Genomic DNA, 22,688 nt, shown 5'->3' on the forward strand with positions numbered 1-22,688 from the left:
TGCCTACAGGAGAGGTGGAGGGCTATAAGAAATAGAGACTCTGCTCTTAAAGGTCACACGCAAAATCTCACCTGCTCCGAGTCCCAGCACAGAGGGACTGTCAGACCCACTTGCTGATCTTGGAGAGCCTCCTGGAGAGGCAGGAGGCAACTGGGACTCTCCCTGGGGACACGGATGCTGACGGCAGCCATTTGGGAGGCGTGTTCTACCACAAGGACACTAGTGCTGGCAAGTACCATTTTGGGGTCCTCCATCTCTCCTGTTAGTGCCTGGGGCTTGCCCGCCAACCAGCAGGCCAAGGACCCCCTGGACCAAGCAGGCAGCCACACCAGACCCGGCCCCACACACCAATGGGCTGGCCCCAGCCCTAGGACCTGGCCCCACCCACCAGCAGGGGGCAGCCAACCAGGCCAGGGATCGGCCCTGCCACCAGTGCGCCCACAGTAGCCAGCCCTGCCACAACAGAGGGGCCCGTGCAGCCCACATGGGGGGCACCCTAGACTATATGGCTCTGGTGACCGGATGGGAGCATGCTGGTGGGCTCCATTGGACATCTCCTACCTAAGGCCACTTTCCCAAGATTAGGAGATGTAACCAACCTACCTAATACCTAATACATAAAATAAACACAGAGAATTAGGCAAAATGAGGAGACACAGGAATATATTACAAATGAAGAAACAAGACAAAATCCTAGAGGAATTAAGTTAAGTGGAGATAAGCAATCTACCCAATAAAGAATTCAAGGTGCTCTCACCTTCTGAGATGGCCACATCTGTGGAGTGTTTCTCCCAGGGCTATTCGCACATTTTGAGATGAACCACATTCTGTCTATGGAATGTGTATCTCTAACTAAATCCACTTTTTACCTACCAAAAAAAAAAAAAAGAGTTCAAGGTAATGATCATGAAGATGTTTAAAGAACTCAGGAGAAGAATGGATGAATCCAGGGGGAAACTTAACAAAGACTTGAAAATTATAAAGAAGAACCAAACAGAGGTGAAGAATACAATAACGGAAATAAAAAATATATTAGAAGGAATCAACAGTAGATTAGATGACACAGAGGAACGGATCCGTGAACTGAAAGACGGAGAGGCGGAAATCACCCAAGCTGAAAAAAAAAAATTTTTTTTAATGAGGATAGTTTAAGAGACCTCTGGGACAGTATCAAGCATACTAACATTTGAATTATAGGGGTCCCAGAAGGAGAAGAGAGAGAGAAAGGGGCAGAGAATGTATTTGAAGAAATAAGAGCTGAAAACATCCAGGTCCAGGAATCACAGAGAGTCACAAACTAGATTAGCCTTCAGAAGTCCACAGCAAGACACATGGTCATTAAAATGGCAAAAATTAAAGAGTAAGAGAGAAAAGCAGCGAGAGAAAAGGGAACCTTCGTGCGCTATCGGCGAGTATGTAAATCGGTGCAGCACTGGGAAAACAGTATGGAGGTTCCTCAAAAAATTAAAAATAGAACTACCATTCAATCTAGTAATTCCACTTCTGGGCATTTTTCCAAAGAAAACAAAAACTTTAATTCGAAAATAGAGGGGCTTCCCTGGTGGTGCAGTGGTTAAGAATCCGCCTGCCAATGCAGGGGACACCAGTTCGAGCCCTGGTCTGGGAAGATTCCACATGCGGCCAATCAACTAACCCCATATGCCACAGCTGCTGAGCCTGCGCTCTGGAGCCCGCGAACCACAACTACTGAAGCCCGCACATGTAGAGCCCGTGCTCCGCAACAGGAGAAGCCACCGCAATGAGAAACCTGCACACCAGGACGCAGAGTAGCCCCCACTCGCTGCAACTAGACAAAGGCCATGCACAGCAATGAAGACCCAATGCAGCCAAAAATAATAAAATAAATAAATTTTTAAAAACCCAAAAATATATATGCACCTCTATATCACTGCAGCATTATTTACTAAAGTCAAGACATGGAAGCAACCTAAGTGCCTATCCATAGATGAATGGATAAAGAAGATGTGGTATACATATACAATGGAATATTACTTAGTCATAAAAAGGAATGAAATCTTGCCATTTGAGACAACGTGGATGGACCTAGAGCACATTAAACTAAAATAGATAAGTCAGACAGAGAAAGACAAATACTGTATGATTTCACTTGTATGTGGAATCTAAAAAACAAAACAAACAAATGCACAGAACAAAACAGAAACACACTCATAGATACAGAGAGCAAACTGGTGGTTGCCAGAGGGGAGAGGAGTTGGGGGGGGAGTGAAATAGGTGAGGAAGGTTAAGAGGTACAAACGTCCAGTTATAAAATAACTAAGCCACAGGGATATAATGTGCCGCATGTGGAGTACAGTCAATAATATCGTAATAACTTTGTATGGTAACAGATGGTAGCTAGACATATCATGGTGGTCATTCTGTAATGTATAAAAATATCGAATCACTATGTTGTATGCCTGAAACTAATATAATATTGTAAATAAATTTTACTTAAATAAATAATTTTTAAGTTAAAAAATAGAAACTATACAAAATGAAACACAACGAGAAAAAAGATTGAAGAAAAAAAAAGAACAGAGCATCCCTGAGTTATTGGAACAAGGTCTAATACACATGTAATAGAAGTCCCCCAAGGAGAGAAGATAGAGGGAGGACAGAAACAGTTCTGAAGTAATAATGACCAAAATTTTTCCAAATATAACAAAGACTATTAACCTACAGATCCAAGAAGCTCAGCAGAATGCAAGTACAAGAAACGTGAAGAAAACTACACCAAGGCACGTCACAATCAAACTGCTTAAAACCAGTGATAAAGAGAAAAACGTAAAAGCAGCCAGAGGAAAGTGACATTATACACAAAGGGACAAAGATAAGGATGATGGCACATCTCTCCTTGGAAACAAACTGGAAGACAGGGAGCAACATCTTTAAAGAAACGAGATAAAGGCTAGAAGCTGGGAGAGGCACTGTGAGACCGTGCCCACCACCCAGGGGCAAGAGGTGGTGGGAGCGTGAGGTGCAGAGGTGGCAGTGGGCATGGAGGAGAGGACAGAGAAGATGGTGGGGACTTAGCCATGGGAAGGGGAGGTCTAGGGGAAGGTTCAGGTTTCTGGTTTTCATGGCTGTTGATCACCAAAATGGGAAGCAAGGAAGCGGGCCACATTTAGGGGAAGACTGAGTTCCACCGTCGGCCATTCACAGAGAGAGAGCCCTGGAGAATTGTAGCTAGTGGGGTGCTCAGAAGGAGGTTTGGAAGCTGGAAGAGAGATAAATTTGGCATTTATTTGATGATCTATTAGCCAGGATAGGAAAAACTGTAACTTAGAAACCAATCCTGAAATCTCAGCATCCTAGCAAAAAAAAGAGATTTATTTCCTGTGCATACAAAGTTCATCATGGGTTGGCAGAAGCTCTCCTCCAATCGGTGATTCAGGGAGCCAGGTGACCTCCATCTTACGTGCCACCATCTCAACACGTGACTTCCAAGGTTGCCGCAGCAAGAGAAGAAAAGCCTGGAGGAAGTACACCTGTGCACTTCCGGAAGTGATGGACATTGTCGCTGCCCACAGCTCATTGGCCAGAACTGGTCACATGGCCTCAACCCAACTGCAGGGGAGGCTGGGACATGTAGGGGGAGGACATGGAATATTGGGAAAGTACTGAGGTGGAAGAAGAAAAGAGCAAATGGACACTGGCCTGGAGCCCCAGAGGGAGCCCTAGCATTTGAGGAGTGGTTGGAAGAAAAGAAGCCCCAAACCACAGAGGAGGGTGGGTGGGTGGGCAGAGAAGGCGAGGAGGGCACATTGTCCTGGAGGGTAAGGCGGCCAGGGCTCCAGGTGGGCTCGTGTCCCCTCCCGACCTCCTGTGTTTTCATGATGCTTTTGTAATTATCTTCAGTAGATATTTATCTCCATTTCGCAGATGCAGAAACTAAAGTTGGGAGAACTGTGTGACTTTGGCGCCCAAGTAACAGAGACCAAAGCCTGGGTTCTAGCCCCAGACCCGTCAGTGGCTCTGTGTCCCCTCCCCCGCCTATGCACAGCCAGGACCAGGCACAGCTGTCCACCTCCCTGGTCAGCGTGCACAGGTGGCTCCTGCCCTCCAAGCTTGGCCCCCTGCTTTCCCAAGCACAAGCTCAGAAAGGACAGTGTTTACCGGGAAGATGGTTTGCGGGGCTCCCTGAAAAGCACTGCTCCCCTAACTTCCTAGGTTGACCAGGATGGTGGTGGGGAGGGTCATTCTGGGGCCTCTCACATCTTGACAAACCCCTTGACTCTCTGGGCTCAATTTCCTCCTCGGCTACTGTACATGTGAGGGGGTAGAGTGCACGGTCATTGGGGTCCTGCCCAGCTTAGACATCTAGTTCTATACCTACTTCGCGAGCGAGTCCATCTCCCACACTGTGGTGGAGGGCAGGGCTGGCAGGCCCACCCTAGACTGGTCCCCAGCTCCCCAACAACCCCCATCATTTCTCCATCCTCTTCCACTGCCCACAACGTTAATAAAGGCTCTTCCTCCAATCACAGACAGACCACCAGGGCTGGGGAAGCCAAACGAAGGGCCTGATTTGCAGGCCTTAGTGTGTGCACAGTTGCCGTAGCAACTGACCCCAAAAGACTCTTCTTTGCAGTTGCCTCACCTTTCTGTACCGCTGGAACACTGGCTGCTTACCCAGCCTCTGACGGCTCAGAGCTCAATACCTCATTTAATGGATGAAGAAACTGGGGCCCAGAAAGGGAAAGCAAGTTGCCCAACGGCACACGTTGAGTTAGCCGCCGAGCCTTACTTAGAATCCAGGTCTCCTGATTCCAACTCCAGGCTGCCTGTCATCCTGGGGTGGGGGTGAGGGGGCAGATGGGGGCCAGTTCCCTATCCAGCGACCAGAGTGGTACAACCATGCTCCCCTCAGGCCTCTGGGGAAAACCTTGGGAAGCTACAAGGAAGAAATGAACCATTGGACTTTGGGCAGGAACTCAGTGATAGAGCTAAGTGCTGGGGGATGGGGGTGGGGGCGGTGGAGGTGGGGATACAGCTGAATAGGTTCCTCTGGGTCTCCAGTCCCACCCCGTCCCCCCAATCCATTCATTCAACTAATATTCATTATATGCCTGCTGTGTGCCAGGGACTGTTCTAGATTCAGCTGTGATCAAATTGACATTTGTGATTTATGATCAAACTGACAAAAAATTCCTGCCCTGGTGGGGCTGACCTTCTGGTGGAGGATGAAGATAAGAAACAAACCACATGAACGTAAGATGATGTCTGGGGTGAAGCGGTCTCCAGAAAGTGGTGGAGGGAAAGCTTGCTACTTGAGTTAAGGTGATCTGGGAAGTTCTTTCAAAATCAAGTCTTTCCTAGTGGGAAGCAGCTGCATAGCACAGGGAGATCAGCTCGGTGCTTTGTGACCACCTGGAGGGGTGGGATAGGGAAGGTGGGAGGGAGGGAGACGCAGAGGGAAGAGATATGGGAACATATGTATACGTATAACTGATTCACTTTGTTATAGAGCAGAAACTAACACACCCTTGTAGGGCAATTGTACTCCAATAAAGATGTAAAAAAATATATATATGCTAAAATAGTAGCAAATAAAAAAAAAAAAAACTTACCTGTCGTCCCCCCCCCACCACCACCCCGTTCCACGCCTTCAGAGCAGCTGGTGTCCTGAAACCTGATGCCTATATGGTTGCCAACCATTGCCGTGTTTTAGGAGAACATGCCTCGACCCAGAAGCCTGAGGCTTTAGCGGTAGAATTTGAGGTAGCATAGATGGCAGGTGGGAAGATGTTTGGGGGCAGTGGCCTCCCTGAAACGACATGGGCAGCTGCCCTGTTTGTTCCCAGCACGGCCTACAGGCTCCAAGAGGATCGCCCACCACCAGTCACCGGCACCAAAATAATGACTGAAATGCAGTTCCTGGTGCATAAAGAGCTCAGAGTTAGAGAGAACACCAAGTCACAAGTGCTCCTGAGAGCAGATGCCAGGCGCCAGCCCCGGTTAGCAGACCCCTTCCCGGTGAAGGGATTTCATTTATTTATTAAGGAAATTTTCAAACATCTGTAGCAGGAGAGTAGTGTCAAGAATTCTCAGATGCCCAAGCGCAGCTCAAGAATCACCAACTCAGGGCTACTCTGGTTTCAGCTCCACACCCTTTCTGCCCACTGGAATCCTCTGGTTTTCTGGAATACTGGAATACTGGGCCTGGTTTTATAAGGAAAGAACTGGAAGAACAGGAAGCTCATCTCCCCCAAACCTAACCTGGAAGAGGAAGTGCAAGCAAGGGCAGCCAACAAGGGGGGAGTCTTGGGCAGGAAGTACCTGGGGCAGCCCCTGAGGTTAGGGAGGTCCCAGGGGTACATGCTCCCAGAATGGGGCTCCTGGTCCTGCCGATGGAGCAGAGGATCCTGGCTGGGGTAGCCAAGCCCCGTTTCCTGCCCCAACTCAATCTCTCTTTGTTTTCTTTCCCTCCTCTTTTTGGCGTTTTTCCCTCTAATTATGGCCTTTATAAAAAAAAAAGGCAAATTACGGTGACATGCTTTAATTATCTGCCAAGCAATGGCGGGCTGAATTACACAGGCAGGGCCTTGGAGGCCAACCTAAAGATAAAGCAAGAAGCCTCATTAGATGCTAACTGCTGCTTTTGCCAACTGAAGTGAGATTTTGGCACCGTGTACCACTTGGTGCTGGGGTGTCTGCAGGGAAGTCGAAGCCCTGGGAAGCTCAGAGTGCCAGGGCCAAGGCCCGTGGGGCAGTGGGGCAGGGCAGGGCAGGCACAGGGGTAGAGAGGGGCTCTCGTGCCAGGGAGAGCCCCTCAGTCTCCCCTCAGTGTTCAGGGGCTGGATGGAAACCCCAGGCTTGGGGGGAGGGAGCAGCATCAAAAAAAAGGGTCCGTGGTCTGACCTCTGGCCAGGGAGGGGCGCAGCCTCCTAAAAGCGCGGCCTCCTCCTGCGGACTCCCAAGGACCCCTCCCTGGGCCTGGAGGCTGAAGTGGTGCAGGGGACCTGGCGTGGTGCTAACAGGCCACTCCCTGGCCACCTTGCCTCTGCCTCTAGGGCCCAAGAAGACAGGATGGGAGAAACTGACCATGGGACACTGGAACTCAGAACCAGCCCATCTGAGCTGGAAGGTATCCAAGCTTGGATACTGCTTCCGAAGCTGAGTCCCCAGGACCCTGGGAGTTCCACAGGGGGGTCCCGTGCGCCCAGCCAGCCTGGGAGCTCAGTGAGCTCCTGCTCGGGGCAGCTAGCAGCCTGGTCTTGGTTTTGAGCCTCAAAGAGCTCTTGCGTGGCCTTCTTCTCTACTGGCTGCAGGAACCCCCAGGTCTGGTACCACACCTGGCTCATCCACCACTGCACACCCGGGGCCTGGCTCATAGCAGGTACTTGTATCTGTTGAATGAATAAGGAAAGGGGTCTTATCAGATTTGTCCAGATTTTTCCAGGACTCTCTTGGTTTTAGCACTGAAAGTCCTGCATCCCAGGAACTCCCCAGGCCCCAGGAACCCTAGGCCTGAACTCCACCCTCCCCCTGCCCTCCCGCAAACATATTTCAATCTCACACATTGGCCTTTTAACACAGTTAGTCTTAGGCAATGGTTCTCAAGGTTGGTTTTGCACAGAAGTGACCGGCAGGACCTATAAAATGGACTTAAGGACCCACCCCCAGAGCTTCCAGTTCAGCCCACCTGGGGTGGGGGCGGGGAGGAAGCCCATAATTTAATTTCCTAACAAGTTCCCAGGGACGCTGGTGCTGACTTAAGGTTCTGTTGTGGGAATGTTCATTCACCTGGCCACTAGACTGCCCCCGTTCTCCTGGGGAGCTTGGAAAGCACACTTGTGCCAACCCACCCACAGGGCCTCAGATCCAGTCGTTCTGGGGAGGGCCCAGCATCTGCACAGGCTAAACGTGCTGGTGGGGGTCAAATCTCACTAGCCTAATCCTTTCATCTGCCCTGAGGAGAGCCGCCATGGGGTCTGCCCCTGATCTCACCCCGGGGCCTCTCACTTGGAGAATGAGGCCCCAGGGGAGGGGTAAGAGCAGAGCCTGTGGAGACCCCATCACCCCTCTTGCAGAGCAAAGGTTTCTGGGGGCCGCCGGCTTGGTCCAGGGAGCCAGGGACACTGCAAACCCCCCATCTCATTGAAATAGAAAATCCTGAAGATACAAATATCTGTCCACCTTTCTCAGGTGTCCCATGAGCCTGGTGAATTAAGAATATGGGATGGGGCTTCCCCGGTGGCGCAGTGGTTGAGAGTCCACCTGCCGATGCAGGGGACACGGGTTCGTGCCCCGGTCCGGGAGGATCCCACAGGCCGCGGAGCGGCTGGGCCCGTGAGCCATGGCCGCTGAGCCTGCACGTCCAGAGCCTGTGCTCCGCAACGGGAGAGGCCACAACAGCGAGAGGCCTGCGTACCGCAAAAAAAAAAAAAAAAAAGAATATGGGATGGAGAGCAAAGATGGGCAGCCAACTAGCCCGGGAAGGTCTTCCCCACCGTGTGTATCAGGGCAGGCCCCACCTGGGCCCACCTGTGGAATCCCAGCCCTGGCCTCACGGGCCTGGATGTCTTCCGTCCCACACTGCTGCTGCAGGCCTGACTTCCACAAGTCCTGCTGGGGACTGGTCCCTCCTCTCCAGCTCTGGACCACGGAGCCTGCACACCTCTCCTCTGTACCAGACCCAGTGGCTCAGCATTCACACCCCACCCAAGCCCTCCCCACTTAACCCACTCATTCCCATAATTATGTTTCTTTGGGACCATCAGCATTTCTGGGCTGTTTGGCTCCCTGAGGGCTGTCTCCTCCATCCAACTGGTGGCCTCCTGAGGGCAGGGCCCGGATGCGCCCCCTCCCACCTGCCCCTTCTCAGAGCCCCAGGCAGGCTGGACTAGGCCAAGCCTGAGGGATGCCCGAGGGGCCTAAGCCCCACCGAGAGCCCACCCTGGCCTGACCCTCGGCCTCCTCCTTCCCCTAGGAGGCCTTGAAGGGAGGGGAGCAGAGGGGGCAGCACCGCCTTGGAAGGAAGGTGATTCTCCCTGGAACCTAGAAGGGGGCTCCACAGATGTGGAGGACATGGGAAAGTCCTGGGCTGAGCGTCAAACCCTTGAGTTCCAGGCCAGACCCTCAGTCTAGACTTGGGCCCCAGCACGGCGATCACTGTAGAGGGACATGGACCAGAGAGGGAACAAGGTGCCCAGGCCGGGGGTGCTATCAGAGGCCCCACTCCACTTCTACATCCAGCTTCTCCCCACCCCACCCCCACAAATACTGCCCTGGAAGCTTCTGGAGGACGCTCTTGGACTGACACCCTAGTTTTGCCTGATTACCCTGGGGCACTGGGTAGAATCTATGCCAGGTGGCAGTCTCAGGGACCATTCTTCGAAAGCAAGATGATCGGTGTGAGACCGCCTTCCCTGCCCCTTCCCTTACACACATATTTACTGAGCATACAGCAGGCGCTGCACAAAAACGCAGTGTGTGTCACACAGACCCTCGGGAAGAACGGACTCCCAAGTGCAGCCACCCCCCCAGGAGGAGATGGGCTGACAGAGGGGCACTAACACGTGGCATGATTGAATGCCCCAACCTCACCTCTCACACACGCCCACACCTAGTCCCCTCCTGCCCCATCGGGTCCCTCCAAGCCCCGCCCCCCTGTCAGTTAGCGGAGGAGGTGGAAGGGGGTGCAGGCCTGGGGGTGCGGCAGGAAGGGGCGGCACAGGCAGCCCGGGCTCTAGCTGCTGCCTGTGGTCTCATTGTGTTACTGGCTCGATAATTTACCCCTGGCGGGGCCCAGCCCCTGAGCGGCTCTCGCTCCCTATCTCCCAATCTGCCACGGAAGCCAGCTGCTGTGAACGCGCTCTCACACTTGCCCAGGACAGGCATCCTCACGACATGAGTGTGATGTGGACTCACATCCACGTGCGCCTAAACAGACAGAGAGTCCCACAAGACAAACAAGCTTGAATATGGAGGTGCAGGAGCACACACACACACAGATAAAACAGACACGCAAAGGGCTGGGGGAAGACACACACACACACACACACACACACACACCTGTGCCGTGCACCTGGCCCACCTGGCCACGTACCACACACTCATCACCAAGACAGTCACACATCATCCCAGCACCTGTGGCCTGAACACAGGACAGGCAGAAGGGGAGGGCAGTGGATGCTGGGAGCCCCGGAAGGCGATTTCTCAAGAGGCGAGTTTCCTGGCTGGAAGGGGAGGAGCGGCTCAGGTTATGGGATGCAGGGTGGGGGGGGCTCAGGCATGAGGGATGTGAGCCAGAGGAGAGGCAGGGCAGAAATGGTACCCTCCTTAGGGGCTGCAGGACAGAGGACAGGGACAGAACATCCCCCTTACTTAGGGGAGTACCAGGGGCTGATTTCTGGAACCTCCCACAGTGTCCTGGCCCCTCCCTGCCCAAGGACTCTCCAAGACCCCACCCGATGCCAGCCCAGGGAGCAGCCTCCACTGCCCCCAAGCCCTACGTCCCTATCAGCCATTTCCTCCTTCCCGCTAACTCCAGGCTCTCCAGCTTTAGGCTGAGCCGGGGGTCCCACCGCAGGACCCTCAGTGGATGTGGAGCCAGGGTGCAAAACCATGTGTTTACTTTTATTAGAAATGTTCTTGGTATAAAAACAATCATGCGCTACACATTGTCATCAATAACCATCACCAAACACCCAGGCACTGAACTCCGTGTCATCGGCAGGAGGGGCAGGCGGGTAGGACACGTGGCAGACGGGCGGGGGTAGGTGGGCAAGCTGCGGGCCATAGGGACACACACAGAGGCCACCAGGAGGACGCAGCACTTTGCAAGACACTCGAGATTTGTTTTAGTTTTGGCTTTTTTGTGTTTTGATTTTTTTTTTTTTTCCTTTTTTCTCTTTTGTGACATGTGAGATTTGGTGAATGAGGAAAAGATGGCAGGGAGAGAGAACAAAGGTTGGATGTAAATGAAGGTGAGGAGGGAGCTGAGGACAGGAAACAAAAATGCACAAGAGGAGAGACCCGGGTGGAGCACAAGAGAAAAGACAGGAGAAAGCTGGAGACGGCAGAGAAAAGGCAGAGACAGAAAGAAAGAAGATACAGAAAAAGCAGACAGACACAGAGAGAACAGGTGATACAAAGAGAGAAGAGAAAATAAAGACAGGGATGGAGACAGACTGAGAAGGTCACCAATAGGATGGAGAGAGACGAGGGAGAGAGAAAACCAGCGCGGGGGGGGGGGGCCTCCTGTGGTTTGGGGCTGGGAGGGGCTTTGGTCCAGGACACAGGGTCTTGGGGTGGCCTGAAGCTTCCCCGGCCCCTCATCCTCCTCCTGTCACCAGCCCAGCTTGCCCAGGCAGCCCAACAGTGACCGCTGGGGGCTGTGCTATCTTCAGCACCAAGCCACGTCCGTGGGTGCCCACGGGCAGTTAGGACATCAGCTGGGCCCCCCTGCAGCGGTGGGGGGCCCTGGCCCGATGCACCATCCACAAGGATGTGTTCTGCTCCTCCTGTGCAGCTCCGGTGGCCTAGCTAGATTGCATGGTTGGTGTAGGCGACGTAGGTCTGTTTGGTGGCCAGCGCTGGAAGGAGAGAGATGGGGGGAGAAGGAGTCAGGAACTGTCTTCTTCCAACGCCCCTTCCACAGGGGTGTGGCCCTGCCCACACATCAAGTTCGGACCCCTGAACTGTGTGCGTCCCCATGGCCCGCAGCTTGCCCACCTACCCATCGCCAGACCAGAGCAGGGTCCCACCCCGCCCCTCCCATCGCTTCCCCCAGACTCATCCCACCCACACCCACACCTGGGCTGCTGGCCGGGAGGGCCCTTCCCTCTTCACTTTGTCCCTCTAGGAGCACTGCCTCCCGACCCCAACCCTCTGTGAGTGTCACACCCCACAGAGTCCCTGCCACCTCCTGACTCCACCACACTTTAAAAGAATCGTTTTTATTTGTGATATACAGTCTTCAAGTATAATCAAGGGGGAGTTTTTCAGAAGTTCAACACACACTCTGGAAGAGCACGTGTGAAGAATATATGTAGATGGCAGCCTAGTGGAAGTGAGTGGAAAATAGGGACAGAGGAGATAAATAATGGAACCAGAGAGGGGTCTTGCGAGGCTAGAAACTGAGGCGTATGACCGATTCGGCCCTCTCCCCATGCCCAAGGGAAACGGAAGTCCTCCAGGGCCCCTCAGGCCTCCGTGCAGCCACGTTTCCCATTTCTGGGTGTCCTGACTCGCCTCAGTCTTGAGCCTCTCTTATCTGCACCCAACACCCTGGCCCCTGCTCATCCCCACTGGGACCAGGGTTGCCTCTCTGGGTGTCTCCCTTCCCCAACACAGCCAGGTGACAACGTCAGCTCCCCTGGGCAGCACGAGTGCCCCCACCTCCACCCCGCCGGGGTTCACGCCTCACGGCAGCCTCGCAAGGAGGCCAGATAAGCAGCACCCCCATTTAACAATTGAGGAGCTGAGGCCAGAGGGGTGAGGAGTCCAGCCAGGTCCTGGTTTTTGTCCTGTCCTGCCAGGGTTCAGGGTCTCCCTCTGTGGCCTGGGGACAGCTCAGCGAGAGTAACTGAGGCTGGTCTGCTGGTGCTGAGAGAGAAGACTAGACGGGGGAAAGCCCTGGTGCCCTTGGCCATAAAACTGCCTTGACTCCATCAGGATCCTGACAGCTCAGAAAAGAGGGTACATCTGCCAGGTGCAGCCAGGGGTGTCTGCCTGGAGAAGGTGACACGGAGGGGAGCAGTGTGGTGGGCTGCACGCTGAACACCCCCAACCCTCTTTCCCCATTTTTCACTGCCAAGTTAAGGACTGCATTTCCCAGACTCCCTTGCAGCCCCACGTGCCCCTGTGTGACTACATTCCTGTTAATGACAAGTGTCAAGGGCTGTGTGAAGCTTCCATGTCATCTGATTAAAATAGACTGTTTCCCCTGTACTTCCTCTCTTTTCCCTTCCAGGGCCAGAAGAGACATATGAGGTCAACCAGCCTCGGCCATGATGATGAGGACAACCCTCTCGGAGCTGATGAAATGACAAAATGGAAGGAACCCGGGTCCCTGCACCTGCCCATCCCCCATGCACTACGCTATCAGAAAGAAACAAACATCTGTCTGATTTGAGCCACTCTGTCCTGGGGCCTCTTTGTCACACCAGCGTAACTAGAAGCCCACTCATACAGGTAGGACTGCTGTGTCACCCTCTCAGAGGGTCCCCCGATTGTGGGAAGAAGCAAAGTTGCCGGGGCGGGGTGAGCAGAGGGGACACCATGGGACCAGTGCGGAGGCATGAGGGTCAGAGTGCAGCTCAGCTAAAGGAAGAACTCTCTCCTGGCCTGAGCTGAGGGTGGAGTGGGTCGCTTTGTGCGGTAGGTGAGCTGAAATGTTCCCTGTCAGCAGAAATACTCAAGCGGAAGATGAACAGTCACTGGGCAGGGAAGTTTCACGTTTTAGGTGCCATCTGGACAGGTGCTACTGGAAGGAAATGGTGCCCACGACACACAAGACAACATTAAGGACAGAGCACAGCGCCTTACAGTTTGTGAAGAATGCCCACCTTCATTTCTAAAATGGCCCAGGTCCCTCCAGGACGCTGGAGGACCAAGAGGGGAGAAGGAGCACAGACCGGGCACCATTAAGGAGGGGCCTGGGCTGGGGGGCACCAGGGGAAGAGAGCTGAGCGACAGAAGGCTGGGACCTGGGGGTGGCAGAAGGTGCTGAAAAGGAGGCGGAAGGTGGGAGACCAGGGCCTCAGCCTCCCTCTGTGACTGCAAGCAGCTCCTCCCCTGCCCTGCGAGGCTGTGGTCTCCCTGCCAGTAGCAGGAGGGGAGTAGCCCTTTGTGCCTAGGCTTCTTTTCCTGTGGGGCTTTGGCCACCCCCACCTCTCCACCCCACTCTCTCCCGCACCACCAGCAAAAGAGCCGGCAGCTGGCTCTGTGAATCACGGGCCCGCAGGCCAGGCTGGTGAGAATCAATTCCCCAGGGCTCCATCACCCCTTGGGTGAACTGATAATTATTGAGTTTCTAAACCTGTAAACCTGTCAGCAGCTCCCGGCTCAGAGGTGAAGGAAAACCTCAGCAGCAGCAGCGGCAAAATCTCCACTGACTGCAGGGAACCGGGAGCCTGAGGGTGGCCACAGCGGCACCGAGAGCGGTAGGGACGAGAGGAAGTGGCGGGGAGGTGAGGGGCAGCTGGGCCCCTCTTCTCCCTGAAACGCCAGAGCTGCCTCCTCTAAAAAACCCAATCTGTAGGTTTCAGAACCTAGAAGCACACTGGGCCCTCAGCTATAAGCTAGGAGCCCCAGAGTCCTTCAGCAGGGCCTCAGTCTGACCGTCTGGAAAATGGGAGCAATGATTCTGCCCGGGGCCCCAGGAGCTGTGAGGCTCAAAAGGAAGAGCTCTGGCCAAGAGTCAGGACACCTGAGGCCCAGCCCTGCCCTCACTGGCGTAGGGGAGCTCAGCACCTGCCACGCCGCCTTTCTAACAAACTGAACCTCTCGGAGCCTCAGCTCGCTCATGTAAGATGGGGTGATCGTAAACCCTTAGCCGCTCTCAGCCGCGGCATGGCTAGAAATACTCTCTAAGCCCTGCAGAATGGTAGGCGAAGGGGCAGGGCTGAATAACCGGTGATGAGGACAGGATGGGGACAGCGACGCTCCAGGGGCAGCCTCGGCATGCGGGGAGGGGGGAGGGTGTGGGCAGAGGGCCCCAATCCATCCCTCACCGATGACAGGCCCTGGCTGCTGGCTTTCAGTCCCCACTGCCTCAGATAACAATTAGCTGGGCAGCGGCAGGCACGAGCTGTCAGCCCCCATTTGTCGGCCCCATGTTTCCTTGCCTAATCTGCCTGCAATCGCGCCCCTGAATTATTTATTCTGTTGTTTGTTTAAAGATACGTGGCCTGCCAGGGACAGAGTGAAAAATGTCCCTGCTCCACGGGAGTGACACCTCCCTGCACCTCCCGCTCACACCCCCTCCATCTGGCTGTTCCCAGAATTAATCACCCAGCTCCTGCCCAGCGCCTCCACGGCCCCTGTTGTCACCGAGCTGAGACGGTGGGGGCAAGGGGCACTTGCCTCTGGTCCTCAGTGCAGGGGGCCATGGGGAGGGGCAGCTCTCACCCTTCCCTCACAGGAAGCAGGGGCTGGGAAGGCTGGGTCTTCCCTCGCCTGCACACCCCTCCTTGTCCCCTGTCCCCAGGTGACCAGTCTGAGCAGAGGCAGAGGCAACAGTGTCAGTGAGGCGACATCAGCGCTCTCTGTGACAGCCCTGTCCCTGTGGTACCCTCTGGCCTGTCACAGCACCATGAGGGCCACCCTCTGGGGTCAGGGTGCTATCTCCTGTTAGATACCCATGGTCTCCAGGGGGCTGATGTCCCACTCAGTCTCATGAGCCCTGGAGCAGAGTAGGGCCTGGAGGGATGGGACCCAGCAAGGGCGAGTCTCCGTGGGAAGGAGGAAATCTAAGTCAGGAGCTTGGGGCAGGGAGTGGCGAGGGGTCCGTGCCTAGGATAGAAGGGCCTGGTCAGGGGCGGCAGCGGGGGTTTCTGCACATCTGCGTGGACGAGAAAGGCCAGAGATGGGGAGGCCCACAAAGACACTGTCCCTTCCCGTCGCAAGTAGAGGGCCCACCTGGCATCTGAAGGGAGCCCCAGGCTGTAGGTACAGGGAAGCTGGTGCTCTGGGAGGAGGAGCAGGACTGGAGAGAACCAGATGTCATCTGGTGGAGGGTGTGGCCAACAGAGTCATCAGGGGTGTCCATCAAAGGGGGGGTGGTGGTGCTGGAAGCCAGGTACACTGCTCAGCACAGAGAGAGAGGGAGGCCATATGAAGTCAGGGTCAAGGGAAAGACACTGGGTGGGGCCAGCCAGTCACCACCTTGCTATGTGACTTCAGGAGAGTCACTCACCCTCTCTGGGCCTCAGCTGGGGATCCAGCCCAATCTGGGCCTCACAGGACTGCTGTGAAGATCACTCACAGGGGAGGGAGCTCTGGGAAGTGAAAAATCCTGCTTGGATGTGGGAAGCTACTTTCCTCCTCTGCACGGCTGATACTCCTTCTACACGTGGGAATGATGTTGAGAATGGAAGATGCTTCACCCAGAGCCCCAGCGCGGGGAGCCTGTAAGAGGGGCTGTCCCAGTCCAAACACACCTGCGAGGGGAGGTCTCCTGTTTCTCCTGATCTCTTGGTGGGTGACAAAGGGGCTCCCCTCTGGAGCCTATGTTCACCAATGTCCCTCCTGCTGCCACCAACAATGTCCACTTCTGGCCTTTCCCCCAGTACTAGAGGGAGAAAGCAGAGTGCTAACCCCAGGTGCCACCAGGATCTGAAACTCTCCTGGGCAGAGGGGCTCTTCTCCTCCTCCCCCACCAACGGAAGCCCCCCAAGACTATCAGAGAGCGGGGAGGCAGCAGGAGCTGCCATGTTAACCATTTGGACACTTACAGGGTGTCCAGGGAGGGAGTCAGGTGTGCAGTGGGGCAGGGTGACCATAGCAACCCCTCAACCCTGTCTACCTGGGAGCAACCAGAGGCCCATGGAGGCCCAGCCCACAGCCTGGAGGCCTCGGTCTCTGCTCAGAGGCAGCGGGGATACCACCTGCTGCTGTGTGGCCTGGGTGAGTCCCTCACCTTTCTGAGGCTCCCTTTCCTCACCTGTAGCAGCAAATAATTAAAAATCACTGCTTTCAAGGTTGCTGTGAAAATGAAAACTGGTTCCTGGCAGGTGTGGCCCAGAGTTGGGGTTCAAGAAATGGTCACCACTGTTACTGGTCCCCCAAGGCCTAACCTGCCCCTCATATGCCCTGCCCCTCTCTCCTCTCTGTCCCTTCTCGTCACACTGTGGGCTGGCTCCAGGGGGCACAGGAAGGTAAGCAAAGATGGTGGCCCTGCTCCCTCCTGTACACATCCCTCAACCACTGAGGGACCAAGTCCTGCACAGGCTTTGGGTCTGCCCCTCAGATGCTAAGGGTCCCACATCCTCCCCCAACCCTCTCAAAGCACAACCCTCTACAGCTGAGGTCTCCTTGGACACCCCCCTGAGAACCACAGCTCTGCGGGCCCTCCTCCCGGCCCCAGCCCTTACTTACCCATCCCAGGGCCCGTATCCTGAGTCCCCATTTCTCAGGGCCCTGCCAGGGGGCGGCTGGGCAAAGCCAAGCCGAGGGGTTTCAACTGCTCTGGCACCAGGGCCACAGCTCCCAGGTCACCAAAGGGCCCCAGAGCAGCGGCCCTCCAGACGATCCCTTCCCCAGGGAGACTGAAAGGGCACAGGCCCAGATGTGGACTCCAGGGCAGAGAAATCCCGAAGTCTCAGGTCACTCTGCCTGAACCGAGGCCCCCCCAACACCCCCCCACCCCACCCCCCGCCTCTCCCTAGGTAGGCAGGGATCCCTGGAAAGGAGAGGCTAGAGCGAGCAGGGGGTGTGTGGAGCGGGACCTGGAGAGACCCCATTACCCGGACAGAGTGGGGCAGAGGGGGCTAAGCTAGAGCCTCAGGCCTCGCCTCTGGGTGGGGACGGCTCACCTGCGGCCTCAGGGCTCTCCCAGTGCCCTCACTGGTCCAGACTTGGGGGGGCGCTGACCTTCTCCAGGAAGGGGACGGGGCCTGGGCGGGCCCAGGGGGAGAGGAGCGGGGCCAGGCACTCACCTGGAGCTTCCAGGTTCTCGCAGAGCTCAGACTTGGCCTCGCCGTTGGGCCTGAAGCTGCCCTTCTGCGTGAACTTGTTGGACATGGTGGCGGCGGTGACGACGGCTTTGAGGCTGCGCTTGCGCTTGGGCACGTTCTGCTCCGGGTGGAAGAGGATGATGTAGACCTTGGGCATGTAGAGCATCCCCAGGGACACCGAGGCGCTCAGACTCACCGAGACCGTCAGCGTCGTCGTCTGGATGTACAGCTGGGGGCGGGCCGGGGGCGGTGTCAGGGCGGGCTCCGCCCCGGCCTCTCGGGGGCCCTGTCTGAAGCCCACGCCCTAGACAGACACAGTGGGGTACAAACCCGGGGACCGCCCTGTGTCCCGCTGGCAGAAGGGAGTTGTGGTACAGAGCTGGGACTTTAGACCAGAACCCCTGGGTTCAGCCGGGCTCACCACTGTCACTGTGTGGTCTGGGACAAGACACATCCTTGGGCCTCAGTTTCCTCAGGTATAATATGGGCATGATAATTCTAGCCCTTTCCTCATAGGGCTGTTGTGAGTTTGAAATGACTTAATAAATGGCAAAAACATGTAAAATAATATTTGGCACATGGTCAGTGCACAGAAGTGTTCACCACTGTTATGTGCTATTGGGTAGAGGCCCCTGGGGAGGGGCCCTCAGGGGACAGCTGACCCTCCTTGGGGGAAGCGCCCCCTGCACAGGGCGAGGAGTGAGATAAACATGTGCCGGTGCCTTGTAGTAACTCCCAGTGGCCGTGGCACAGCCCCTTGGCCAGGCCCCCCATTCAGTGACTGCCCCCCCACATGCCACCCTGTGCAGAGCGGGCCGCTGGCACAGGAGCTGTGGCCTGACCGTGATCCACTGACGGCAGCCCAGTCAAAGCTCATTTCACGCTCACTCACCAGCACTAACGTTGACAGATGTTTAGCAAAATGAAAGTCCATTAATCTGGGTGTCGGGTAATCCATTCTTCAATAGTGGGGCCTTCCAGGCAGGGCCCGACAATTCCCACCACCCTCGCCTGGGATGCCCTCCCCACCTCCTCCCACCCTCTGGGTCCTCCAGGCCTCAGCTGCCCCTCTGGCCCCCTCAGCCAGGGTGGGGCCAGGGGAAGCCCAGGCTGTGGCCCCCAGGTCTGGGTATGGGAAAGCAGGAAATGCTCTGCCCCCAGATCTGCCGTTTCCGGGCCCGGGCCCCTCCCCTGGGGCCTGGCTAATGTACCACCTCCTCCAGGAAGCTCTCCCTGACTCTCAGCTCTAGCCAATCCCCCATGATAGCCTTCACTCCTTGCACCCAGCCCAGAAGTGGGGGACCGAGGTCTGGACTTGCCTCCTGAGGTCACAGGAGCCCTGAGCTCATCTGGAAGTCTCCCGAAAGGAGGGGCCAGGTCCTCCCATTCTCACATTCCTCCCCATCTCTCACCCCTCTCATAAATACCTCATGACCTGGATCTGAAGGCCTTCATCCCAGCCACCCTTCCCCGGGTCTCCTTTGGGAGAGGGGCTGGAGAAGCTCTAGGGTCTGAGAGGAGAGAGGTGTGTGACACTGAGGGAGTCTCATCCCCTCTCCGGCCCTCAGTTTTCTCAACAGCGCAATGGGATAATAGCACCTACCTCACCCAAACCATGAGGCTACCCAAGTGCAGACCGTGAGGCCACATGAAACTTACAGGGCACCAGAGCAGGGTGTGGGGGAAGGAGGCTGGGAGTGTAGAGAGGCTGCTTCATTTGCCACCATTCAGAAAATGTCACAGGCCTGGGGAAATGAGAGCTTGTTTCCTAGTGAGCACACACCCCTCTGTCCTCACACGCAACCCACACGCTCACCAACAGGCACAGTGCTGCCGCCCGGCATGTGGACCGGGAGAGGTCATGACAAGCCAGTAGGAGGGTGCTGGCCACTTCTCCCACCCCCTGGATGGCACTGCGGGCCAGGGAGGAAGGAGTGAAGGGGGACAGTCTCCAGGATATCATAACAGGCCCTTGGAGAAGACAGTGGAAATCTGGGCTAAGCAAGGACGGGCTTGTTATCTGGGTCTTCACTACTGACTGGGGGTCCCGTGGGGACAAATGTGTCTCCCTCATTAGACTGGGGGTTCCTGAGGGCAGGGGTGTCTCTCCTTTTGCACTGGGGGTTCTTGAGTATAAGGGTGTATTTCCAGGGCAGATATCCATCTTAGGTCTTTTGCCCCCAACTTGTTGATGGGAAGGAGGTATGGTTGGGCCAATATGGTGATGGTGGGACAGGGGTCAACTACCCTCTCTGGGCAGAGCGAGGCCTGCAGTGGACACAGCCCTATATGGGGGTCAGGGGGCTGGGCTCCAGATTTCACTCTGCCCTGACTCACTGAGGGATGCTGAACCCCCTCCACCAATAGAGGCAGAGTCCGCTCCGTGGGCACGCACGCTCGGTTTAACACCTTGCGGCCGCCAGCTTGAATCCTGAATAATTTTTGAACAAGGGGCCTGCGTTTTCATTTGGCTCCTGTCCCTGAAAACCATGGAGCCAGCCCCGGGCACAGGCCTCAGTGCTCTGTTCTAATATGTTTTTCAGCCTAGGAGCCTTTCTGCACACAAAATACAAGGAGGGGTGTAAAGAGATCAAACTTGGACAAAGCTGCCCCCACCCCACGGGGGCCCCTCCCCGCCAGCATGGGCCCTGGGGGCTCCTCTAGCCATGCCCAGGCTGGGGGCGGCTGGCCCTGTGCACAGAAGTGGGGCTGTGCACCCCCAGCCCCTCTCCTTGCCCCAGGGTCTGGAGTTCTCACCCCACCACTGGCTCCAGCATTGTTCTGGGGCCCCCTGGGGTGAAGGTGCATATCATCACCAGGAGGTAGTAGTGTGTTAACCCTGTCAGAGAAGGAGCGGTCCTCTGAAACCTCTAGCCTACAGGGATGGGGTCCAGGCGCAGATGCAGGTGTCGCACGGATGCAGAGTAAGAGGCGGCTTCCAGGATGTGATTTCACCTTCTCTCCCATCCACCCGTCCTCCAGCCTGAACTGCCACCCTTCCTGCTCCCCTCTTTGACTTTGGTCAGGCCCTTGCTACACTCCGTCCTCTGCAAGGAATCCTGCCTTAGCCTCACGAGTCACTGCTCCCCAGAGTGAAGCAGGTTGTCAGAGCTGGGCTTGATGGAAGAGGACAGAGGTCACCTGGGGTGGGGCAAAAGGCAAAGAAAGGAGCTGCTGTGGAGGTGGACAGTGAAGTTCCTGTTTTGTGCTCGGTCTGGTGGGGGGCACGGAGGAGTCCGCCTGCTTCGTGTTTCTGCCCAGGCTGACCCTGGTGGGTCCTGAGATCCTCAGTCTAACAAACCAGACAAATGACCTTCCCCACAACCTGGCCGGCCTCTGAGGCCACGGCCCGCCCCAGCCTGGCTGAGCAGTTACCCCAACCGGCGGAGAGACGATGCCCCAGTCAGCTCAGGGTAACGGCACGCGGCTACGCAGGTGAGCCCTGGAAATCCAGGCCAACGTGGGAGATCCGGTCACCTGCTCGCCAGAGCAACATGGACAGCTTCGCTCGGCGCCACCTGCAGCCTGAGGGACAGGCGGGGTTGCAAGCACGCGTGCGCACACACCAGGGCATGCATAGATGCTCACAAATCCACACTTATGTACCCATGCGCCTCTGCATTCACACGCACACACCTGAACTCACAGCCGCACACTCCTACCTGACTCAGATACACCTGGGCTCTCACACACACACACCCCTTCATGTACCTGGGTACACACACGTGTGCACACACACAGAGGCACTCAACACACCTGCACACATACTTGAACACACACATACACCTGTGCACACACACACCTACACTCACACATCTGCACATACACTGCTGAGCACGCACACTTAATCTGCACACCCAAACACATCCTAGCAGCCATGAACCCTCAGTGCACACCTGTCCATCCCCACTCAATCTGCACACACACACACACACACACACACACACTGCCCATCCACTGCTCAGTGTGCACAGAAAGGCACACACACATTCTCTACACACACACTTCTGTACCCATAACACAACTCCCCGTAGTAGCCCCACTCCACTCCATCTACACACACACACACACACACACACACACACACACACACACTAGCACCCAGGACCCGGCCGTCACCGGGGCTGTTTGTAGCTCAGACATGACACAGCACAGATAGAGCCCCAGGGTTGCCTGAGCCTCTAAGAAGCCTGGTGGTCTGAACTGGAGGGACTTCAGAGCTCCCCTCCCCACCCTCGCCTCATTCAGAAGCCCAGAGAAGGAGGGGGCGTATCCCATGTTGACGCCATCAGGGGCAGAGCTGGGTCTCAGGACCATACGCTGGTGTGGGCCAGCCTGCTTTGCGGCCCTGGGCAGGTCCCTCACCCTCTCTGGGCCTCAGAGGAGATCATCTCAGAGGCTCCTTTTCATAATCTGTACTGAGAGGAGCCTCCTAAAAAGGGAGAAATCAGAGGCAGGTGGGGTGGCCTGGAGAGATGGGGGGAGGGTGCCGAGAGGGGGGCTGGGCCCCAGCACCTGGAGGTGGGAGGGTGTGGTACCAGGATGACAGGGACCGTACTGGGAGCAGCGTGCTGGCAGGCAGCCAGGGGAAGTTATGGTAAGGCAGAGCAAGGGCCTGAACCACCATGCTGTCGGCCACCTGGCTGTGCACCTTTACACCCTGAGGAGGCGAGGGAAGGGGCCTCCTGGGATTGTTGAGGGTAATGTCTCAAGCTGCCAGCTTCCTGGGGCGTGGGCGGCCTCCCCTGATGGCTCCATGGGCCCCCTGGGCGCTGCGGGGCGTGCGGGCCTCTGCCTGCGCCTGCCCTCAGCGGGGAAGGCCTCTCGCTGGCCTGCTGGGGGTGGAGACCCAGCCCACCGTGCGAGCTGTTCCTCAGTGGCAGTGGCTTTGGCTCAAGTGTGCAGGGTGGCCTGGAGCCAGGTCTGGTCTCAGACCTCGGGGCGCTCACTGCCAGCCTCAAGGTCTGCTTCTCAGAACCCCCAGCCTGCTGGGTCACCACTGGAAGACAGGCCACAGGCCTCTCTGCACCAGACCCAAGGGAT

The 22,688-nt window shown here is 56.1% G+C and overlaps 1 protein-coding gene across 5 annotated transcripts in view; it reads right to left on the reverse strand.

Annotated features, from left to right (window-relative positions):
* Window positions 1-11,511: 11,511 nt before the first annotated feature.
* GRM4 (glutamate metabotropic receptor 4) overlaps window positions 11,512-22,688 on the reverse strand; it is a gene marked incomplete at both ends in the record, with an annotated part of 119,753 nt that continues 108,576 nt past the window's right edge. For all 5 annotated transcript variants that reach the window (XM_082847611.1, XM_082847607.1, XM_082847609.1 and 2 more), the window contains 2 exons: window positions 11,512-11,561; window positions 17,628-17,874. In XM_082847611.1, the coding sequence (XP_082703737.1) occupies window positions 11,512-11,561; window positions 17,628-17,874 (297 nt within the window). The remainder of the gene's footprint in view (window positions 11,562-17,627; window positions 17,875-22,688) is intronic.

Source organism: Leucopleurus acutus, assembly GCF_964270905.1.
Source record: "Leucopleurus acutus genome assembly, chromosome: 10".
NCBI classification, from domain to species: Eukaryota; Metazoa; Chordata; class Mammalia; order Artiodactyla; family Delphinidae; genus Leucopleurus; species Leucopleurus acutus.